General features: G+C 34.6%; 1 protein-coding gene across 3 annotated transcripts in view; it reads right to left on the bottom strand.

The window, feature by feature from the left end:
• Positions 1-383: 383 nt before the first annotated feature.
• LOC149781021 (uncharacterized) overlaps positions 384-23,771 on the bottom strand; it is a 137,845-nt gene continuing 114,457 nt past the window's right edge. For all 3 annotated transcript variants that reach the window (XM_089938145.1, XM_089938144.1, XM_089938146.1), the window contains 3 exons: positions 22,560-22,639; positions 13,839-13,940; positions 384-3,488 (listed from right to left, as the gene is read on the bottom strand). In XM_089938145.1, the coding sequence (XP_089794271.1) occupies positions 3,316-3,488; positions 13,839-13,940; positions 22,560-22,639 (355 nt within the window). In that variant the 3' untranslated portion in view covers positions 384-3,315. The remainder of the gene's footprint in view (positions 3,489-13,838; positions 13,941-22,559; positions 22,640-23,771) is intronic.

Raw genomic sequence — 23,771 nt, 5'->3', positions numbered from 1 at the left:
AAGTAACTCTTCCCAGAATTTGGGTCCATAAAAATGTAAATAATATGGCATAAATTGAGTTCATAAACACACAAAAACACAATTTATGACCGAGCGAACATTTATACCAAGAAATCAGATGATACACGTTTTAATTTCTTGTACTAAATGTATTTAAAACACTGGGTACAGGTTTTTTTTTCATGTATACATGTATTCAAGGTTAGACTCGGACTTGTATTTACAAATGACGCGCGATATCAAGAGGCATTGGTAAATTTTTACTGTTTAGCATATGCAAAATGAGGTTGAATTTAAATTATTTTGAAGAAAAGAAAACATTCGCAGCATTTATTGTGAATATCAATCTATTCTGAATATTGACACTATAAAGAACAAACAGATGATGTGTACATATCCCTTTATTTAAAAAAACAAAATAATCATATTTTGAAAGAACTCTGTGCCAATTCCTTTTCTCGCACTCTAATTTCACAATTTAATACTACTACTTGAACTGTATGATATTGCTCAAAACTGATCAGAATTAACAACAAAGTATTTAAAAAAATTGACATCCAAAATTCAGTGTCGCAACATACACAATTTACACCATAGAAATGCAGATCTACTGTAATAATAAATTAGTGGAAAACCTGTACAATATGAAAGAGTGAACGAGGAATTTTTCAAGAATTTTGTCCATGTGACTGACATCTTTAGTAGAATTGTGGAAGCATTCTTGTGAGTTATTTTTCAGGTTGTTTATTTTTTGTCATTACTTTTAAAGATATAAAATTTGACCAAAACTGTCTTATCATAATTTAATACTTAAGTGGCAATTTCTGTTACGAAATTGTGAATTCTGATCAACATATACATGTACAAGAATAATGTAATGATTATGCAATGTTTTAAGAGTAAGATATAATATCAAATTTTGTATGACTCATCATGAGGGTATTTTATGAAAAAAATGATTGTGGGAGGTCACTTAAACAAGGCAAAGAAAGGCGTTAAGAAATACCAGAAAAACAATGAAAAAGTAAATTAATTACTGAGCTGAATGTTCACAAAATATTTGTATATTACCATGTGTTAGAAATATACAAGTTTCAGCATGAAATAACCATGAGGTTAAGATTTTGCAAAAAGTCACCAAAGACCAATATTAAAATGGTGGATGGTGCATGGGTTCAAATGCATGATGTGAGTTTATTTGAAACAGTATCATAAAGATGAGTTAATTTTGAATTCTCTACACACAAATTTTAAGAGCAACATATAATTTCAACATGTGTATGAGTAAAGAATACAGTATTTCATACAAACATGGTGGGGGAGGGGCACTTGATAAAAATGCATAAAAAGGCTTCCAAAGTACCTGGAATACAGGAAAAGTTTATTTATTCTTATGGCTGAATGTTCACCCAACATTTATATATATACCCATATGTAAGAAATATGCAGATGTCAGCTTGAAATAACATGAGATCAAGATTTTGTAAGTGACCAAGAAAAATATTAAAAATGGTTGACAGTGCATGTGTTTCAATGCTTCCTGAGAATTTATCAGAAAAAATATGAAGACGAGTCCAGTTTTAGATTCAGCACACTCGAATTATGCAGGAAAGACTCCATTTTTATTTATTCTAAAACTATGAACATTTCATCCCCTGTTGATATCAAAACTGATTAGGTTAATAAACTTGTCACATGGATAGATATGGAAATTTTTAGTTTTTGGTCTGGGAAAGGTCTTAATCTTTTCTTAACTTTGTGGCAGGAACCCTGTAATGTATTCTAGGCTGTAATGTATTCTAGGCTGATCCCAACTAATTAAATCTGTGCAAAGCTGATCACTGCATAAGAGTGTATTCTCGGTTGATCCCATATTCGCTGAATAGAGCTCAGCTGATCCCAGCATGAAGAAAGTATTCTTATTTTTTCCCATTTAAAACTCTAAAAGAAATGTATTAAACAGGTATTAGTACAGCTTTATGACCAACCGATTGGGAAAAAATGTCAAACTGAATTTGATAATAAAATAAATCGAATGAGAGCCCCAAGAGGATTTAAATTGATGTCCTGGAATAATTGCGAATTTTCACATTAAATCTAAAAATTTATATTGACCTACATTTCTTTACGTCTTGGACAATAAAGAGGAAGCATTTTTTTTCCCCCGTCTTTAAACCAACACAGTCCATTTCCTTGCACCACCCATAAATTCTGCTTTCTTTTCCCAGTTTAATTAAGAAAAATAACTGATAAACATGGGAACTTAATGGCTTTTGCAAGTATATTTTCATTGCACGACATTTATCATAAACATGGCTCAAAATTCAGCTACCCCAGGATTAGTAAATTTACTGTCGGGCAAGTTATTTTCATAACCCGAATAGTCCAGTGGGCTAGAAAGTTTGTTATAAATAGTCAGTGTTTGTTAATGTTATCATAGTTTTTGAAAATCTGAATGATTGGCTGATGTTTAAGTTCTCTCAGAGTTAACTGTGTAAATTTCCAATATTCAATTGACCCACAGAGTTAGAACAATTGAATTTAACTTCTCATAATTCCATATGAGCCTATTATTACCATTTTTCCATTTCTCTGGTTTTATTTTTCACAAAGCTGATTGCATAGATTCCTTGAGATGGAGCTGCCCCCTAGAGAAATATGACAATTGGAAATCTTATATTTCATAGCAAAGCCATAATTCCCCCTTTTCAGGAAAGGACATATGTGGCATTTTTAGCAGGTCATGCCTTTGGAAAAAAAGCAAAAACTGAAAGAAAAATGACATCAAAGAATAATTTGATCATAGGGAAAAGTGAAAATTTATCTTTCAGCAGACATGAACAAAGGACAGGGAATTAATGATTTGTGATGAGAACAACAATATGTGGTGTAATTGGTGTATGGAGTATGCACCGATGGACAAAGAGAATAATATACAGTTGTTGGAATTGTAAAACCAAATCAGTAATCACACATGGAAACTGAGCAATACAAAATGAATTGAGGGGAAAGAGAATCTACTTCTGGTAAGATCTTGGAAATTTGAAATTGGAATGTTTTTGACAGGCTCATTGACTTGTTTAGAAATGCACATTCAATCGTATACTTTAATGATTTTGTACGGATGTGTCATCTAGATGAATGGAAAGGTATTTATGTTGTAGTGCCAGTATCACAGGAACGACAAACAGGTTGCAACATTTGTTGACCACAAGGCTGAAAGTGAGAGGCAGAAATCTGTGACAAATGTGAATGTGTGTGTGTCTGTGTGATTTGGATTTTTAACGTAGCTTTAACAATTTTTCAATCATATCATTAAGTGTAAAGTACAGCAATAGACATTCTGTTAAGGTTTGATGATATCTGGAGGAAAGAGTCAATATCAGCTATTGTGGGAAGATAAGTGACAGCTACTGCATCCTGTCTGTGATTTCTATTTTCCCACTGCAAAGTTGCATATTCATCTCCTCTATACATCAAATCTGGTTCTGCAAAAATGGAAAAATAAATTTAAATAAAGTGCTAACAAGTGTACCACAAATAGTGCATAATTCACCAACCCGTGTTTAACATTCCTCTATGCAGGCACTTGCATGGTATGACTGAGTCTGGAAAGTGTTGACCAAATGGTTTTGATGGCCTGGACTTTTGGTCATGGTACAAGTTCTTGAACTAAAGTTACTTTGTGCAGAAACTATTATTTTAATATCAAACTTACCAGGACACTGACCTCTGACCTCTAAACCCCAGAATCTTTATGATTTTTTTGATTACCCTACATGCAAACCACTGATGACAAAGCTTGGTCAAGGAAATTACTCTAAACGTTATTCTTTGAGCCACAATGATCCTGATCTTTGACCTTTTGTGGTCAAGACTTAAAGTTATTATGCAAAAACAATTTTCCTTCTTTCAGCCAACAACCTTGACCAACGACTCAAAATCAATAGTTTTCCTTCTTACCCAGTATGCAAGTCAGCCATAAAATTGATGAAGACACATTGTTGTGAGAAAAAAAATCTGGTGCAGAAACTATTTATCTTCATTCAGTCACAGTGACATTGACTTTTGAACCTCCAATCATTAGGCTTCTTTTTTACCTCATGTGCAAACCATCCACAAAGTCTGGTTCAGGTCTGTGATAAAGAAGTAATGCTTCAGAATAGAAACTCTTCATTTCATTTAGTCTTAGTGATCTTGAATTTTAACCTTTTGATCCTAAAATCAGTACAGTGGGACCCCGCTATAACACGATATTTGGGAGCCATAGAATCCAACCGTTATGAACTGAACCATGTTATATGCAACCAACTCAGTTAGCTGAAGAAAATGTACCCCCCTCCCAACAAAAAAAAAAAATGGGGGGGGGGGGGCAATACATGCCGCCGGTAAAATACGTGCTTCGTCGGCACAGTTGCTATCTTGAATTAATGCATATTAAATGAGAAATACACCTGTAGTGAAAAGAGAGAAGACATCATACTTTATTTAGAGAACCATGAATTGGTACATATACGTGAATACTGTTTATATATAAATGTCTAATGTATAGCATGATCAGAGTATCAACGCAGTGTACTCACCTGCGAACCTCATCATATACATTGAATCCACAATACAAGTGATTCCATCGAAAATATGCATACACAGCTTTAAAATATTCATTAATTTTGTAACAGGTCATACTGGTCTGAATTCAGTGGAAAAACATAGCACAATCACGTAACGAATGACGAAGCATATTTACTTTGAAGTACGTTCGAAGTCGGTAAAAGTAAGTTTGCGTTTTAAGCCGCCGTTGGCATAAACTTTTTCCCTACAAAAAGAAAACTTTCACAGCACAGTTAAAGTGTTCCAGTCATGTTGGAAAATGCAAAAATCCATCAGATTCCATCACTTTTGTTTAAGTTTGGTACTGACTTCCTTTGAAGAAAACTTCTTTGCTGTTATTGAAAGATTGTAGTCGGCTTTCTTTGATGAAGGCTGCATGCGCTTTTGAGGTCGCCGCTAAAGAACAGCTTTGGAGAACCAAACGAATGCCCATTTCTTACTGTGGCGGCAACATAAAATAATTGTATTGTATGATTGCGACGGGGATTTTTTTCATTTGCTGAGTATGTTTTCATAACAGTCGGTGCTTCAAAGGTAATCTGTTTCCCTTGAAATTTTAGCAAACTGTTTTATCTGGATACATTTTTAAAAGAATTGGCCGTCGTTTAGACTATTCTAGTTACTGTCCCTCCATGCCTACTGAATAAACCAATAAGAATTTTTTAATTTTTTTTTTTTACATTTGTGGTAGCAGCGTGATGCTGCCTTCTACGCATGCGTCTGAAAATTAAGAAAGGGTCAACGGAAGATAGAGACGCAGGTGTTCTGACGACATGGATTATTACAGAAAACGTGAGTGTTCTGAAGGATTTAATTCTGAGTGAAAAGAAGAGGAATTTTACTTACCATCCACACACAAATGCGTCTTTGTAAATATATTAATTACTAGCGAGCGGCCGAAATACCGATGAAAGACAGATTACAAGAGAATGCCTCATCCAGTTAATCTCCGTTACCAGAAATGTCAACAACAAAAAAGCGGATATTTCACAACATAACAGAACTCGTGCTAGATGTCAGGATAAGCAGATTATGATATAACAATGCACTGTTTAGATGGTTTGTCAGTATAGACAAAGAATTTGTTTATGTAACAATATATAAATTTCAGTGCATTTTATATCCAGTTTGCAGCTTCCTTTCATTGGGCCTCTGAATTTCTGCACTCCAAACCAATGGTTGTAAATAAAAGTTTAAACAGCCAACAATGTCGCCAACAAATAAAAAAGCCACATGATATGTTTTGCAGCCAATAATGAAAAACAATCCAAGTTTGCGACATTGGTGAAGACCTACGCGATCCCAGAATAAACTTTTTATGCGTTTTTCTCTTCTTACTTTTAAGAAGAAAGAAAAGTACTTTTTCGTGTACGAGAAAAATACATATAAAATATCAGGAGCCAAGCCACGATCGTCTTGCATTTTTTATTCATACGCAATCTCTATCCCAAAATGATAAGCAACTTTGTACGTTTTTTTCGCACTTTGTAAGATTTTTTTTTTTTTTGCACAAGAAAAATACATGTATATAAAATTTCGGGAGCCACGCCACGACCGCGTTATATCCGAATTCGTGTTATAACGGAGCACGTTATAGCGGGGTCCCACTGTGTATTTTTTTCCAAAGCCCATAATCAAGCTATCCACAAAGTTTGGTCCAGCGTTGTGATGCCAACAAATGTTACTTTTTGAATACAATTTCTGTTTTTCAGTCAGTAACTATGATCTTTCATCTTTTGACCCAAAATCTAGATGGCTCTATTACCCTAGTGTGCAAGTTATCCACAAAGTGTGGTAACTGTTGATGATGGAGGACTCCAGTTATTGTGTAAAAAGTAAAATGGTAACGGATGGATGGACAGTTAGACAACATGGTATGCTCTACCTTATAAGAATTAGTGTAAATAACACTCTACCTTATAAGAATTAGTGTAAATAACACTCTACCTTATAAGAATTAGTGTACATTACACTCTGCCTTATAACAACTAGTGTAAATTACTCTACCTTAAAAGAACTAGTGTAAGTCGTAAATTAACAGCAAGTATACCAATTTAGCAAGTTTGGCAAAGTACTTTTTGCAGCAATTTTTATCCATTAAAAATTTTGTGAAATTAAAGACCATAATGTATAAACCATAAACAATTCACTAATTTGGCCAGTCATTTCTTGAACTGGACTCGGGCATTTATATATTAGTCTCCATCAATTAGAAAGTGCACAGGGCTTGAGAATATTGCTTTATGAAATACTGCAATTGGGAATATGCTGGTAATTTTATTTTAAAATCAACTGAAAACTTGAGTATCATGCAAGATTAAGGGGCTAGATATGAGTGTTGAAATACTCGGGGATCTAACAGGCAAATTGGTACCTATTCTGGGGTCTATTAAACATCACATTAGAGAGAAGAACAAGACTGTTTTCAAAACATTCTAAACAGGACGTAAAGTATTCACAATTATCAATCCTAAAATCCAAAGATTCTTTTCATACATAAACTGCATCATCAGCATAACATTTTGTATAATTACCATTCAAACTCCTTTTTTAGGTGGTGTCCAACTAGAAACAGCTTTGACCTCAATCAGCCATTGCATAAATAGCTGGCAGATCAGGGTCTTTGATGTTTATTCTGCTAATTTCTCCAAACAAACTGCATCGACCAAGATCTGTTGATGCATTTTGCAGCTGGATCTGTTTATTTTCATGTTTGCTTCAAAGCATAAGTGGTATACAAATGGCCAGCATGTGTCATAGCCAACATGTGTCACAGTCTGTGTCATAGCCAACATACAAAAAACATGGCCAGTAATGACTTGCATTTGAAAACCCTTCACTGTGTAATATCCAAAACACAGCAATTACTTGTATATAAAGACCCTTCACTGTCTGAATCACAGGTATCACAAAACACAGCTATGACCTGTAAGTGAAGACCCTTCACTGTCTGTGTAATATCCAAAACACAGCAATGACCTGCATGTGAAGACCCTTCACTGTCTGTGTAATATCCAAAACACAGCAATGACCTGCATGTGAGGACCCTTCACTGTCTGTGTAATATCCGAAACACAGCTATGACCTGTATGTGAAGACCCTTCACTGTCTGTGTAATATCCAAAACACAGCTATGACCTGTATGTGAAGACCCTTCACTGTCTGTGTAATATCCAAAACACAGCAATGACCTGTATGTGAAGACCCTTCACTGTCTGTGTAATATCCAAAACACAGCAATGACCTGTATGTGAAGACCCTTCACTGTCTGTGTAATATCCAAAACACAGCAATTACTTGTATATAAAGACCCTTCACTACTTGAATCATACACAAAACATGGCCAACAAAGACTTGCATGTAAAGAAACTTCACTGTCCAAATCACGCCCAATAAATCTTACAATTAAATGAAAATGTAGTTCATTGGTTGCAAAACTACAAAAATCTGAATACCCAAAACAAAATAAATTCAAGGAATATTAATTGTACATATTTTGTGTATGGTGCAGTATAAACTGTACATTTTCTGTGTATGACACAATAAGAACTGTACATATGTTGTGTATAGTACAGTATGAACTGTATATGAAATCAAATAAAATGCCTTGACCCATTTAAACAGATGTTGATCCATATTGGATGTAGAGTATATAGCTGGTGTATGCAAAAATATTCTCTATCTTTACACTTAATATTGCTACTACATAAGCCTGGATGAGATGAAATGATTTCTATTATTTTATACTGAATCTATCTTGGGATTGAGTAGGCTGAAGTGTTTTGATACTGGGTTTATCCTTTTTTTTGTTGATATCATTGAGATGTTCTTTTATTCTCATCTGAAATTCCCTTTTAGCCTCACCTAAATATTATTTACCATGAGAATGGCAGATGAGGAAAACAAAAACAATGAGGTTTCTACAAATACATGTAACAATTTTTGGATGTATCTATTTTCGCACAAAATGTGCATGTAATGGTGTTACAATTCAGTACTTTATTTACAAATGAATTACCCATAATAGTTGACCAGTTGAACCAATGCATCAACCCGAACCCCCTCTGATGCATTTACATGTATAACACAACTGAATCATGGACTGAGAGTGACTAGACCATAATAGCAGATAGGAGGGAACATTTCCATATTCCTTCAAGTAACTTGTTCCAGTATGAACTGTACATATCTTGTGTATGGTGCAGCATGAACTGTACATATCTTGTTATGAACTGTACATATTATGTATATGGTGCAGTATACTGTTCAAATCATGTGTATTGCAGAGTATGAACTGTACACAGCTTGTTATGAACTGTACATACCGTAATCTCAAGTGTAAAAACAAACATCTCAAAAGTAAAAACTGATATTGCAAGAGTCATTTGTTTTTGAGTCATGATCTTGTATCTGGGATTGTTTGTTATTCTTGGAGCAAACTGAAGCTTAAGATTTCTTCTCTCATGTTAAAGGGAAACACTTGTGCTGTATATAGTAACTGATACTTAAGGTTTCTTACAACTTTAGGAGATTTATTCTCTTTCACCTCAAGAGTTGCTAAGTTTCTGTTTCATTGGAGTCCGAGTGTCGGAATGATCATTACTAGCAGGGTTTTTCTGAGACCTAGACTGGAAAGAAATTGTACTTCTTGACCCATTGTGATTCATTAATATAAGCCAGTTTATGACAATTTAATGAAGAAAGAGGTATTTATTTCATAGTTCACTGCCAAGATCTTTTAAAAACAAAACCCACAAGCACTGGTAGTTTCATTCACAAGATCACTGACTGGTGAACATTGATGTCATTATTTGTGATTATCAAGTTTCACTCTTAACAGGCCAACAATGGCTTTCTAGTCCAGATTTCTACTTCAGTAATTTAATTTTGAGAAGAATGGAGACTGTCTTCTCTCAATTAGCTTTATGTGGCAATGACAAAACAACCATGCTCAGCCTACAAGAAATATCAAACTTTAGGTTTTCTGTGGCTGAATGTTACAAGTTGTTGACTGCTCTCCAATACTCACGCAAGCTAAGTTCACCCTAATGATAAAGCTAATGCTCTCTAATTTTGACATGAACTGAACTAAAACATGCATCAACTTCCATTAAACATTCCTCTATAAAGGCCCTGAGCAAAGCAAGAACAATTGAAAAATACAAAATTCCTGGATCTGCAGATTTTTATTTAAAAGACCAAAATTCCAACGTGAACCACCTTTGATACCTTTATTAATTATAACAACTCATAAAACATCCCACACCTGGAGTCAACTCTCCCAATTACAACAGTAAGGTAATCAATTTACAGTTTCTTGTGCTGATTATTTTTGTTTTAAAATATAAAAAAGTGATAGATTGTAACTAAAATGGTAGGTGCGATAAATGGTATTTTTGTCTTAACGCAGGTAGTATCACATGCATGTTGATGGGCAATCAAATAAACTAAAATATTTGATTCAAAAATCAATCCAATCAAGTCATAATTGATTCCCTTTTCCTCTATCATAAACGTCAAAGATAATCTTGAAAAAATCTAACCCTGATTCAGCTACGTCTGCCTAAGCATGACATCAGCCATCTGATAGCTCTGCCCAGTTTATATTGAGTTTGCATAGGGGTCATTAAGGGATATACAGTAGTGAAGCAAATGTCAATCACTGGTGCATCAATCATTTTGTTATGGTCAGTGTACTCTCAGTAGGAAATTATGCCAGAGGTGAATCAAGGATAATTAAGACTGATGCTCTAGCCAAAATCGACGTGCATCACAAAAACACACAGGATGTAATGTCTACATATCAGAAATGGGTACAATTTAAATTCTACGCATCAAAACCCAAGAGTACGCAGCTATTGAGAACCCTGTGATCAGAGATATTGCATATTTTACACATGGTTCCCACGCTTTTCTAAATATAAATTTCCAGGTCTTTTCCAGGATGAAATTAATGTTTTCAAGGTTAACATATGACCATTACTGAATGGAATTAAAGAACATTTTGGATTATAAACATGCATTTTCCAAATCTGATGATGTTTCTCTTTCAAGACTCCAAAACATATATGTCAGTACAAAACCATAAAATGAGTCATACAAAACAAATCCGACTATATTCCTATAAATTGGCATTTAAAGCCATTTAAATGTACAGAATACAAATTCTAACTTTACTTTGCTGACCTGAATTAAGTTGCTATGTGGAATAAACATAATGAGCATAAATTATTTTGTTTCCTTTCAAACCTTTAATTCGAAAGAATTCTACAGCAATATATGTGCATGTTATACAAAGTAAACATTTCCTTTCACAGTATAAAAAAACCTCCAATAAATGCAAAGTATTAGAATCTTGTCTTGTAATGAAAAAAGTCTTACCCTGAATTTATGTGTGCCAATAAAATCTCAAGATTTTTCAACCAACCTAAACTCCTTAAGATGATTTGATTACAAATTCCATCATTTAAAGACATTTACAAAAGGGTTGATTTAAATTTTGACAAAGACCTTGAAAATTATATATTGCTGCATAAACAAGGACTAAATTTTCTGTAAAATGAACCTGTCTTCTTGTAGTTCAATAAACCAGTCCCAAAATCTGTATTGATACATGGGCTCTTATCATTTCTTAATATATAATAAAAAGGGATGAAAATTTCCCATTTCTCCTGCATTCTATTTAAGATCTGAAACCAATGCTTCAAGCTACATGTCACTGTGTAACAGTTCTGCACCAAAGTTCAGCTCAGAGATTCAACATTTATCTAATCTGGGTTTCCTCCGAATATTCCAACAACATTTTTTCACATGTGGACATTTAGGATGGAGTGTGGGTTCAGAGCAATTACATATAAAAATTTTGGAATTTGCTGCCACCATAAGATAGCTTACCAGCGGGTCCAACCAATTTAAGCTATGTTATATCGACTTATACCTGCATGAAATCGATAGGAAAATTAATTATTTTCTCAAAAATGGCAAGTATTATATTTGTTATGTCTTTAATCCGTGGACATCACAATGACTTCACAACTCTCAAACAACGACATCTGAAGTCCAAAAGTCATGTGATATCAACAACAAACTCCTTTTTAATGTCGTTGTACAAAATTTCAATTATATTAAATGAAAGTCTGATACCTTTTGTAAAAACCAGAAAGAACATATAATTCTCAATATATTTATTTCGAGAACACCTACAAGAAACTTGGCCAGTATGAGTCATCAAGCAGTGCAGTCTGGTTCTCTGCTTCATATGTATGCTCCCTGCGTGAGAGAGATCATGTCAACATGGTAGACACACAATACAACAAAACTCTGGAAGTAGGTCTCAGAATAAATATAGAGAATTTTCTGCTCTTTCATTTTTGTATTACTATTACAACCAGTATACGACTTTCATATAATATTTTTTTTCTACAATATATGAAAATGACAGTTGTGAGATTTTGTGTGCTCATGAGACAAGCAATCGAAATCACTAGTACCAGCTCAAATTTCACCAATGAAGTTTTAGAACGCTACCATGTCCTCCTCTTGTGCTGCTAGACTGGTTTTCATACCTTCCATATAAAAAAAGATATACGGATATCGAACTGTCTGTGAAACAAAAAGTCTACTAGATGAATCTAATCCACTGAGCCTTTGGATTTTCTCCACAAATATATTTAAGGCAAGCACCCAAATCCACACTGCAACCTCCTAATATTCTGGTTAGAACTCTATAAATTTAATTCACGATCAGTTCAGTTACAACTCAATTACATAATTGTTTTGAGTGTCAAGTTGTGGAGGAAAATGCCCAGGTTTTTCCCCGACATTCATCAATATTTGCAAAATTCAAGAACTTTTCACAGTCAGGAAAAAAATTATTATTTCTCACGACTTTTTCCTGATTTCCTGGTAGTGTGGGAACCCTGTTTACAGGATACAATATTCAGCCAGGATACAAAAGCTGATCAAACAAAGTCCATATTGTGCAAGACCCTTTATCCAGTCATGAAACAAATGCATACCTAGTTTCACTAAGATATTTCAAAGGTTCAAGAGAGACTAAGTGCACAAAAGTGCAATCAACAATTGTACAGGTGGGCAAACTGACACTCCAATATGCCTGATTACACCACCACTATACAGGCAGGCAAGTTGACACACCCATGTAATTGAACACCACCTTCGTACAGGTGGGAAAGCTGACACTCCAAATCCCCCGACCTCACCACCAGATAGGTGGGCAAACTGACACTTTAATATACCCGAACCCCACCACCATAAAGCTGGGTAAGCTGACACTCCAATATATTCCCAAACACTAACACCATACACATGGGCAAACTGACACTTCAATATACATGAACACCACCGCTGTGCTGGTGGGTAAGCTGACAGTCCAATATACCCCCTCAACACCACCACTTTACAGGTGGGCAAGAAAGCAGTCCAATATACCCCCGAACACCACCACTGTACACAAAGGCAAACTGACACTTCAATATAATTGATTAACACCACAAGCAAATGGGCAAGCTGACACTCCAATATTGCCCCCCAACTGTACAGATGGGCTAGTTGACACTCCCATAACCCCTCCCCCTAACACCAGCACCAGATAGGTAGGCAAGCTGACAATCCAATATATCCAAACACCACCACTGTACAGGTGGCCTAGCTTACACTCCCATAACCCACTCCCCCTAACACCAGCACCAGATAGGCAAGCTGACAATCTAATATACCCAAACACCACCACTGTACAGGTGGCCTAGCTGACACTCCCATAACCCAATCCCCCTAACACCAGCACCAGATAGGTGGGAAAGCTTACACTCCAATATACACTCCAACAACATCACTGTATATGACATTCCAATATATTCCCCAACACCAACACTACACAGGTGGGCAAGCTGACATTTCAACATACCGCCCCAACCACCACCATACATGTGGGCAAGCTGATGCACCAAATACTACCAAGACCACACTCAGTTAGGTGTGCAAACTGACTCTACAATATACATCCAACACCACCACCAAATTCATTTTCAGAGGGTATGACAATATTACCTTATTTTAAAAGTAAAATTCATTACTAAAATATTATCTGCTCTTCTAATGTGTAAGTACAGCTGGTGGCACAAAACTAAGCGTGTCAGACCTACTAAAAACTACCATGATCATCAAAGAACTCGCTTTTGACAAAGAAGCTGAATTTAAGGCCTCACCTTTAAGAATCTTGGAGATAGAGTCCAACAGAGTTTTTACAGTCGGTACAGATTGCCATTTCTTAAAATATACTCTGGGGTCAACTGTGCCATCTGGAGATACTGAAAGGGAGAAATTTTTTTAATCAAAGTTATCTTCAGTCATCATTTTTGTCATCCCAGTATTTATCTTCATCAGCTTCAAAATATCAAACCTTGCTGATTAATATCAGCATTAACAATACTGTTTACTAAAATAGGAATATTGTTAAATATAAGTTTTCTCTACAAAAAAGGGCAGATACTAGGAAAAACTACCAAAATAACTGAAATCTTGTCATAACCGGAATATGTTTCCCTTCTACAATGTAAAAGAAAAGTAAAAAGTGGTAGCTAAAGTGGATCATTGTACAAAATTTAATAGTCATCTGGGACTATTAGTAGATAATGGCTATTTGGTACCACTAAAGGGAACAGAGTTGCTGATAATGACTATTTGGTACCATAAACAGAACAAACCAGCTGACAATGGCTACTTGATACTACTAATGGGAACACTGATAACAGCTATTTGGTAACATGAATGGAAAATTTGGTAACACAATATGAATGGAAAAGTCCGCTCACTATGGCTAATTGGTAGAAGTCATGGGAACACTGCTGATGACAATGGTTAATTGGTACCACTAATGGGAACACTGCAGCTAACAATGGCTTTTTGGTACCACTAATGGGAACACTTCAACTACAGTACAGCTCATGTCTATTTTCAGAATCCCACGCACCACAGTGTGGGATTTAATTCACTCCACTTTCACTCTGCAATAATGCCCCATAATGGAGCAATAAAATACTTACAAATCACCACTACACCTTGGCCAGCATGGAGCCGCTGATCAGTATAATTGATTGACATTTGAACGGTTAATCAATGGAAAGACTGCAATGTCATGAGTGATTAATGATCAAATACCATTTCAGCAACGTGTTTAGTCCTTACGCAGAAATGCCCAGTTACAAGATTGAATATACATGTACATGACTATCAGCTGGTTCAATTATGAATGCATGTGTGCTGAAAGGAACTGGCGATTTAATTATATGAGGTTTAAATTATTATTTTCGATGGTGGTATTTGTTATTATTTCATTCACAAGTTTGTTTTTTCAAGTACAGCAAGGAATGGCATAGTGTCCTTTTATATACCACAAAAAAGAATGAGTCAAAAATCAAGGCAGTGACCTGTCTAAACAATTTCAGCTTGAGAAAGGTGCATTTCTATCACATGAATGACTTACACTTACACATGTAGCTCTAATTATGGTCCAGTCATTAACAATGATAGTTTTACTGAATCAATTGACATTTGAGTAGTCAATGAATGATGACCGAGAGGTCATGCATGATTTACAATCAGATACCATTTCAAGAATCAAGTGATCTTAATTTCTATCAAATATATTGGGACCATAGAAAAATAAATAAAAAGTCTTGTATATTCTGTACATAAGGAAAAGGTTGATTGATTTCATTTGCAACACATTTATACATTTATTTTATTTTAAAAAAATCTAACACATTTACACTTTAACTTTATACAAAGAAATCTGAACACATTTACACTTTTATTTTATTCAAAGAAATCTGAACAAACTTAAGCACTGACTTGATGAGAGGCACACCATATTGATCTTCTCTTGAACAGTGTAAATTTATGTTGCTGTTTAAACACAAAAAGTAATCCTTTAATTTTTAGACAATTAAATTCCAGTCAACTGCTACATTTTTGTTTATACAAACACCTAGAAAAATGATTACATTCTGAATTTGTGATGACTAGGGTAAATATATAAATATAAATACTTGCTCAGTTTTAGCTACATGTGTACTGCAAGGGACTGGACATTTAATTTATGGGGCTAGATTCTTCCTTCCAACTGGGATATTTTTGGTTATTTCATTCATCACAAGATAAATTTATTCAAATAAGAAAAGAAATGGCATGGTGTATCTTTATATAATAAATCTCAAGTTTAAATCACACCTCTACAATCATGTGATTGGATATCAGACGAAATAGTACATTACTGAGAACTCATCACGGCTCCCTTTGCCACACTAAAAAAAACGTAGACACACAAATGTACATTCACCTGTCACTTGAAATTTGACTGTCGATTTATTACTGTGTATGTTTATTGGGTATAATGCACACTCTGAGTAAACAGACACATAGTCTTTCGGTTTGGTACTCTTTTGAGCAAAGTTAGGGCCCTTTTGAAATTTTGGACACCCCCCTAACACTTTACCTGATCCAGGGTAACTATTGGAACTTGTGAAATATTGTTTCACATCAGTCAAGTATAAATATGATTTTGTAGTAAAATGTTCGACAGCTATCTTTCATTATTGTTCTTTTCACTGCAGAGAGTGCAGTATTACTAAATTTCATATGATACTTAACAAAGTATATTGCACGAACTGCTGCAGAAATAATGAAATGAATGTGTCTGTACATTCTGATAACACTGTATTGAGAATTTTTGTTTGGAAATAATATTCATTGTGCTAAATGTACTTGAAATAGATCTGTTAGCACTTTCTTAAGCTTTCGTTTCATTTTAAGTAGAGGATTCCATAAAATGCAGTGGAAGGCACTACACCAATCTGAGATAAATGCAGAGACCAAACATGGTATTACTACTACTGATAGGTCTTTTATTTCCATAAAGTCATTACATCATGTTAGAAAAATGTAAATTTAACATCCATTATTTTATCACTGATCAATCGATTGTTCAATCATGAGATAAGGAATCAATCAAGAAATTGGTTTGCATGTTTTATATTTTTTTGTCTCAACAGCCATATGCTCCACTAGTAGCAAACACGAAATTTAAATGAAATAATGAAACACCTTAGATCTATATTACAACTAGGTCATTGATGCATCATTTCCATATAACTAATTAGTTTTTGTATCATGATAAAAACTGTTTTTATACTTTCCTTTACATGAACAAACAAATAATAGGATACATGTGGCTACAATCATGCAGAAAGCCATAAATTTGTTGAACATTTAAGATTTGAGTTTTCCACATTATTATTCATTACAACCATACGCCGAGGTCAGACTAATTACAAACAATTACCAAACTTGTTTTTAATGATGGGACAATGATTAGAGTTTAAAGTATGACGTGCCAAGACAGATGGCTTTGTGTCAGAAACACACCTATCCCATGCTAAAATTGACATCGTCATCTGATGCTAAAATTTTATAACAGTGTTTACAATGGCCACTGTTTTTATTTCTGCAGAACATCTGCTCCAGTTGTGTACATGTACATTCAGCCTCTTGACTGGGTTATTACTTTTCAAGGACTAAACACATGGTTCGCATTTAAGTGAAAATTCAGTGATTTTTGTTTTGTTGTTGCTTATTTTTTTTAAACAGAAGTGGCTGTCATCGGGAATTTGCATGTACATAGCTCAGAGGATCACTTTTCGTGTTTAAACAGTAGGACAAATTTGCACTGTGCAAGAGAAGATCAACAAGGTCTCGTCAAATCAGTGCAGAAGTTTGCTCAGATTTCTTTGAATAAACAAAATGTGTCAACATATTGCAAACGGTGTAAATCAGCCTTTTGTAAATGAAAGAAGTACAGCAGCATTAGTACAGCTTTTGAAGCATTATGACTACATTTTATGTTAATTTTACAGTGTATCTGTAATTTGATTTGCCATAATATCTATTACATAATCTTCATTAGAACTAGGAAATGTGTATAATCAGCTAAAAATGATGCATATAAATCACAGTCTCTTCATAAACCTCTAAAGAGAATGCTTGCTTTGGTCAAATACAGCAAACCACGCCCATTTTATAGACACCATGTCCACTCTGCAATGGTCATCCTTGACAACTCTGCAAGAGAGCATGGTGTGCAGAACAATTCTCTGTGAGCTGCCACAGCAACTCTGTCAGGACTAGCAGAGGGATGGTGGAGGTTTATTTTCTTAATCCTCTCCACCCCCAATGTGATGTGTGGGGTTCTGAAAATACATGCGAGCTGTACTGTAACAGTAGCTTTTTAGATAACACTACTGGGGAACAAATCTGCAAACAACATTTATTTAATACCACTAATGGGAACACAGCAAACAACATCTAGTTGGTACCACTAATGGGAACACAGCAAACAACATCTAGTTGGTACCACTAATGGGAACACAGCAAACAACATCTAGTTGGTACCACTAATGGGAACACAGCAAACAACATCTAGTTGGCATCACTAATGGGACACAGCTGCTGACAATGGTTATTTGGTATCACTAATGGGAACACAGCAAACAACATCTAGTTGGCATCACTAATGGGACACAGCTGCTGACAATGGTTATTTGGTACCACTAATGGGAACACAGCAAACAACATCTAGTTGGTACCACTAATGGGAACACAGCAAACAACATCTAGTTGGTACCACTAATGGGAACACAGCAAACAACATCTAGTTGGCATCACTAATGGGACACAGCTGCTGACAATGGTTATTTGGTATCACTAATGGGTACACAGCAAACAACATCTAGTTGGTAACACTAATGGGAACACAGCAAACAACATCTAGTTGGCACCACTAATGGGAACACAGCAAACAACATCTAGCTGGCATCACTAATGGGACACAGCTGCTGACAATGGTTATTTGGTACCACTAATGGGAACACAGCAAACACCATCTAGTTGGCATCACTAATGGGACACAGCTGCTGACAATGGTTATTTGGTACCACTAATGGGAACACAGCAAACAACATCTAGTTGGTACCACTAATGGGAACACAGCAAACAACATCTAGTTGGTACCACTAATGGGAACACAGCAAACAACATCTAGTTGGCATCACTAATGGGACACAGCTGCTGACAATGGTTATTTGGTATCACTAATGGGTACACAGCAAACAACATCTAGTTGGTACCACTAATGGGAACACAGCAAACAACATCTAGTTGGCACCACTAATGGGAACACAGCAAACAACATCTAGTTGGCATCACTAATGGGAATACAGCTGCTGACAAGTACTGACATGACTATTAATGCAGTTATTACTCTGATTACTTTTCAAATATAAATTGGATAAATACTTTTCATGAACATATGTTAGATGAATACTTTCATAATATATACATTTTAATGAATGTAAACTTGATCATACCTTTTATGAATATAAATTGAATTAATACTTTTATATAAATATAAATTGAATTAATACTTTTATATAAATATAAACTGAATTAATACTTTTTATGAATATAAGTATCATGAATACTTGTAAAATTTTAATAAGTGAGTAAAAAATAATGAAAGAAAGTCTGTATAATTCAACAGTGCTCACAACAATTTTATAATTAATGACAAAAATGAGAAAGAGAAAGAGGACATAAAAGACAAACAATGTGCTAAAAGAAAAAAGAGAGAGAGAAAAAGATATGAACTTTATCAGTTAACATTATCATTGGCAACATAATTTCACATAACAAATTTTTTTGTCACACTGTCTTATATAACAAGTGGCAACAACAAACCATGTCATCAACAAACAAAATCATAAACTGTTCATACGATACAACACTGTAAGCAACACATTATACTGTATACTTTGTTTATGTAGTTATTTGCATATTGCTGCATTATTAACAAGCTAAATTGTTAAACAAATTTTATATGTGATTAATATCTCAATCATTACCTACTATCGGGATGGGAAATCCGAAAAATAAATCTAATCTCTGGAGGACTATGGGGATATTCTGGGGGAAATGTTAATCTGACATGTATCCTCCCACTGAAAAATATTGTTCTGTTGAACATGATCGTACATCCATCAATATGAAAGCAAACTCTGTAGTGCTACTACTATGCTCCCTCAATTACTCACCTAGTTTTGTACAAGTATTAAAATGGTGGGTGAATGAGGGTGGCAGATGACTAAGTTGATCTGAAAGCTAGGTATATTGATATACACAAGTAAATTCAACCAATATATAATTCAATAAAAATGAATTTTAATTAGATTAAGCTTTAATCATATTTACAGAAGATTTGAAGATAACTTTACACAGGCTTACATCGACTTTCTTTTAATTAATTAAACTTGCACTCATGATCGTTTTCATTAGGATTACGCTGGCAGGCTATTATCATGAATGGTCTTAAGGGCAGTCAGCTGAGACAATGACTGACTGTAAGCAGTGTGTCATGCACTATTGGTCTCTAGATAAGTAGCTACCAAGTTCATCTAATACTAATCACTAACTTTTCCGACTGACAAACATTATGGATGTTTGAGGTCTATAAGCATAACTTATATGTCACTGATTAGGGTTGACAGACAATGGATAGTGAGGGTAGCAAATAAAAAGAAGACTTAAAGTGCATATCAACTGGTTCCAATTAATTGCTGGTAACTGTAGGTGGTGAGAATTGGGGGAGCATTGCACTAAATATTTACAACACCAGCATGCTGGTAATCCTAATTCAGCTTGTGTCTGGATCAGCTTAAAAGGGCAAAAAGTTATCTGCCTATCTGTGATATCCCATTGATTTAGGGAATTGCAGTGAAACCCATGAATATGTGTTATAACTTGAATAAAGTAAAAGAGTAAACATTGCAAAAGGTGTCAATCAGTCTTTGTAAATGAAAATAGTACAGTAGTATTAATGCAGTTTTTGAGGCCTTGTGACTATGTTCATATTATCTAAAATTTGACTTGGCATTATACCTATTATATAATCTTCATTAGAACTAGGAAATGTGTGTAATCAGCCGATAACGATGCAGATAAATGAGCGCCTCTCCATAAACCTCTAAAGAGCATGCTCGCGTTGGTCAAAAACACAGTAAACCACACCCATTTTTATAGAGACCATGTCCATTCCGCAATGGTCATCCTTGACAACTCTGCGAAAGAGCATGGTGTGCAGAGCAATTCTCTGCGAGCTGCCATGGCAACTGTCAGGACTAGCAGAGGGATGGTGGAGGTTTTTTTCCTTAATCCTCTCCTCTCTCTCCACCCTCAATGCAGACCTGCCAACCCTGATGAGTTCATCTCAGTAAGGTAGTTGATTTTTTTCCGTAAGATTGACCAGTTTTCAATAAGGTGTAATAAAATCCCATAAACTTTTATTGTAAAGCTTGAAAATGTAATCAAAAGTTCGGAATTTGGAACATGCAGCAACGATAAACATTAGGTTCAACTGAAAAGTTTGTAAACTACATGTAGACTTTATTTACCAGTAGTACAGTTGCACAAATTTTAGTTCCAAACCCTATGGAGCTCAATGGCTTGTTGCTATCTCTCAACTTGATGTAATTCTTGGAAATTCTTTTTTCCATTCCACATGATGATAGCAATCATATTTCCCGCCATGAGCCATACTCAAATTGGCACATGATGTCCAACAAACATAACTGTGTCCCTTCTTCCAGCTTATATTCACAAGAATCTGACTATTCCTTTTTATTTTTCTGTGTTGATTATTAACACTTTTCAAGAGGCTTTTTTCCCCTTTTGTCTCATACATGCATCGCCTGCTGGACACCATTTATAAAAAAAAATTCTATGATCAACAGTTTGATTATGCAGATGTTTCGTATAAACAAATAGCTGCAGTTTAAAGCGTCTGATGTGCTGCTGTAAAGTTAGTCTGGTTCCCTGACCAATTTCACTACTTCTAATATGAAACCCGGATCCAAATCAAACAAGGATGATCATATTTTCCGGAATTTTCGGCAATGATAATTCTTTTTGTAGTTTTTGCTTGTATGCCGTAAGTCCGTATTTTAAGGGTAAATTTTGTAAGACTTATGGCAAAATCGTAAGAGTTGGCAGGTCTGCCAAAGAGATGTGTGGGGTTCCAAAAATACAGGCAAGCTGCAGTGTAACAGTGGCTTTTTTGACGGGGAACACATTTCTGAATAATTTCAAATATAAATTCGATAAATAGTTTTTATGTATATATATTTGATGAATGTTTCATCAATATACTTTTTTAATTAATATAAACTTGATTAATACTTTTTAAGAATATAAATAAAATTTGTCAAAAACTTTAAATTTGATAAATACCTTTTATGCATATAAATTTGATTACAACATTTTTATAAACATAAACTTAATTAAAATCTTTTTGAAAATAAGTTTCATGAATACTTTTTTTGTTGTTGTTGTAGAGTTTAATGCCATTTTTCAGCACACAATAGGCTATACACGGCGGCCAGTATTAATGGTGGAGGAAGAACCCGGGAAAACCTTCATGAATACTTTCAAACTTTTAACAAGCAAGTGAGTGAAAAATAATTAATGGAAGTCTGTATAATTGAACAGTGCTCAAAAAAATTTTATAATGAAAAAATGAGACAGAGAACAATAAAAACATGCTGAAAGAAAAAAAGAGAGAGAGATGAACTTTATCACTTTACATTATCAACATAATTTCACATAACAAGTTTTTGTCACAGTGTGACATAACAAATGGCAACAACAAATGTCATTGACAAAACAAAATCATAAGCTGCTCAAATGATATGACAATGTAAACAACATATCATACTGTATACTTTGTTTGTGTAGTTATTTGCATAATGCTGCATTATTAGCTAGTAAAATGCTAAATTGTTTAACAAATTTTATATGTGATTAATCTCTCAGTCATTACTTACTACTGGGATGGGTCATCCCATTTACAAATCTAATTCTTGGACATTCCACAGAAAATGTTATTCTGGCAGCAACATGCCCACTGAAAAATATTTGAAAAATATGATTCTGTTGAACATGATCGTACATCCATCAATATAAAAGCTAACTCTGTAGTGCTACTACTATGCTCGCTCAATTACTCACCTAGTTTTGTACGATTATGAAAATGGTGGGTGATTGAGGATGGCAGATGATAGAGTCAATCTGAATGCTAGGTAGATTGATACATACAAGTAAATTTAACCAGTGGATCAATAGGAAATAACGCATCAATCAATAAATTGAATTTTAATTAAGATTAAGCTTTAATCATATTTACAGAAAATTAAAAGACAACATTACACAAGCTTACACTGACTTTCTTTTAATTAGTTTAAATTGCACTCATGGTCTTTTTCATTAGTATTATATTACACTGGCAGGCTATTATCATGAATGGTCTTAAGGGCAGTCAGCTGAGACAATGACTGACTGTAAGCAGTGTGTCATGCACTATTGGTCTCTAGATAAGTAGCTACCAAGTTCATCTAATACTAATCACTAACTTTTCCGACTGACAAACATTATGGATGTTTAAGGTCTATAAGCATAACTTATATGTCACTGATTAGGGTTGACAGACAATGGATAGTGAGGAATTAAAGTGCAAATTGCAAGTGGTGAGAATCCGGGGGGGGGGGGGGGTCATTGTACTAAATATTTACAACACCAGCTGTTCCCAACATGTTTGTAATCTTGATTATTAATATCAGCTTGTGTTTGGATCCTCTTATTTGTAAATCATGTACAAGTAACTTTGTGAACATACAATATCTGTTTTCTTTTTGTAGCTAATCATTATCAATAAATTTTTTCTTCATCTCACAAATCAAAATTATTGAGATCATCCCCGTTTCCAAGCACAATTTGAAATAAGCAACTGTGCTTGTTCCACAATCCTCAATATATTTTTTTTTTTTTCAAAATCATCAATATACTGGTGTTTTCATAATGCGCCAGCAGATCAGGGTCTATGTTATTTGCTCTACTGATTACTTTAAACAAACTGCATAGACCCAGATCTGTCTGCAATGGCCGATATAAGTCTATGTTGTCTGTAGTTGGATCCAATGTAAATGTGAGTATATACTGTATTCTTTAATGAAGACAACAGTCACATTCACATGAATATT

The sequence above is a fragment of the Sinohyriopsis cumingii genome, chromosome 16 (assembly GCF_028554795.1).
Source record: "Sinohyriopsis cumingii isolate HCF-2022 chromosome 16, ASM2855479v2, whole genome shotgun sequence".
NCBI classification, from domain to species: Eukaryota; Metazoa; Mollusca; class Bivalvia; order Unionida; family Unionidae; genus Sinohyriopsis; species Sinohyriopsis cumingii.
This window is presented reverse-complemented; position numbering and strand designations above follow the sequence as displayed.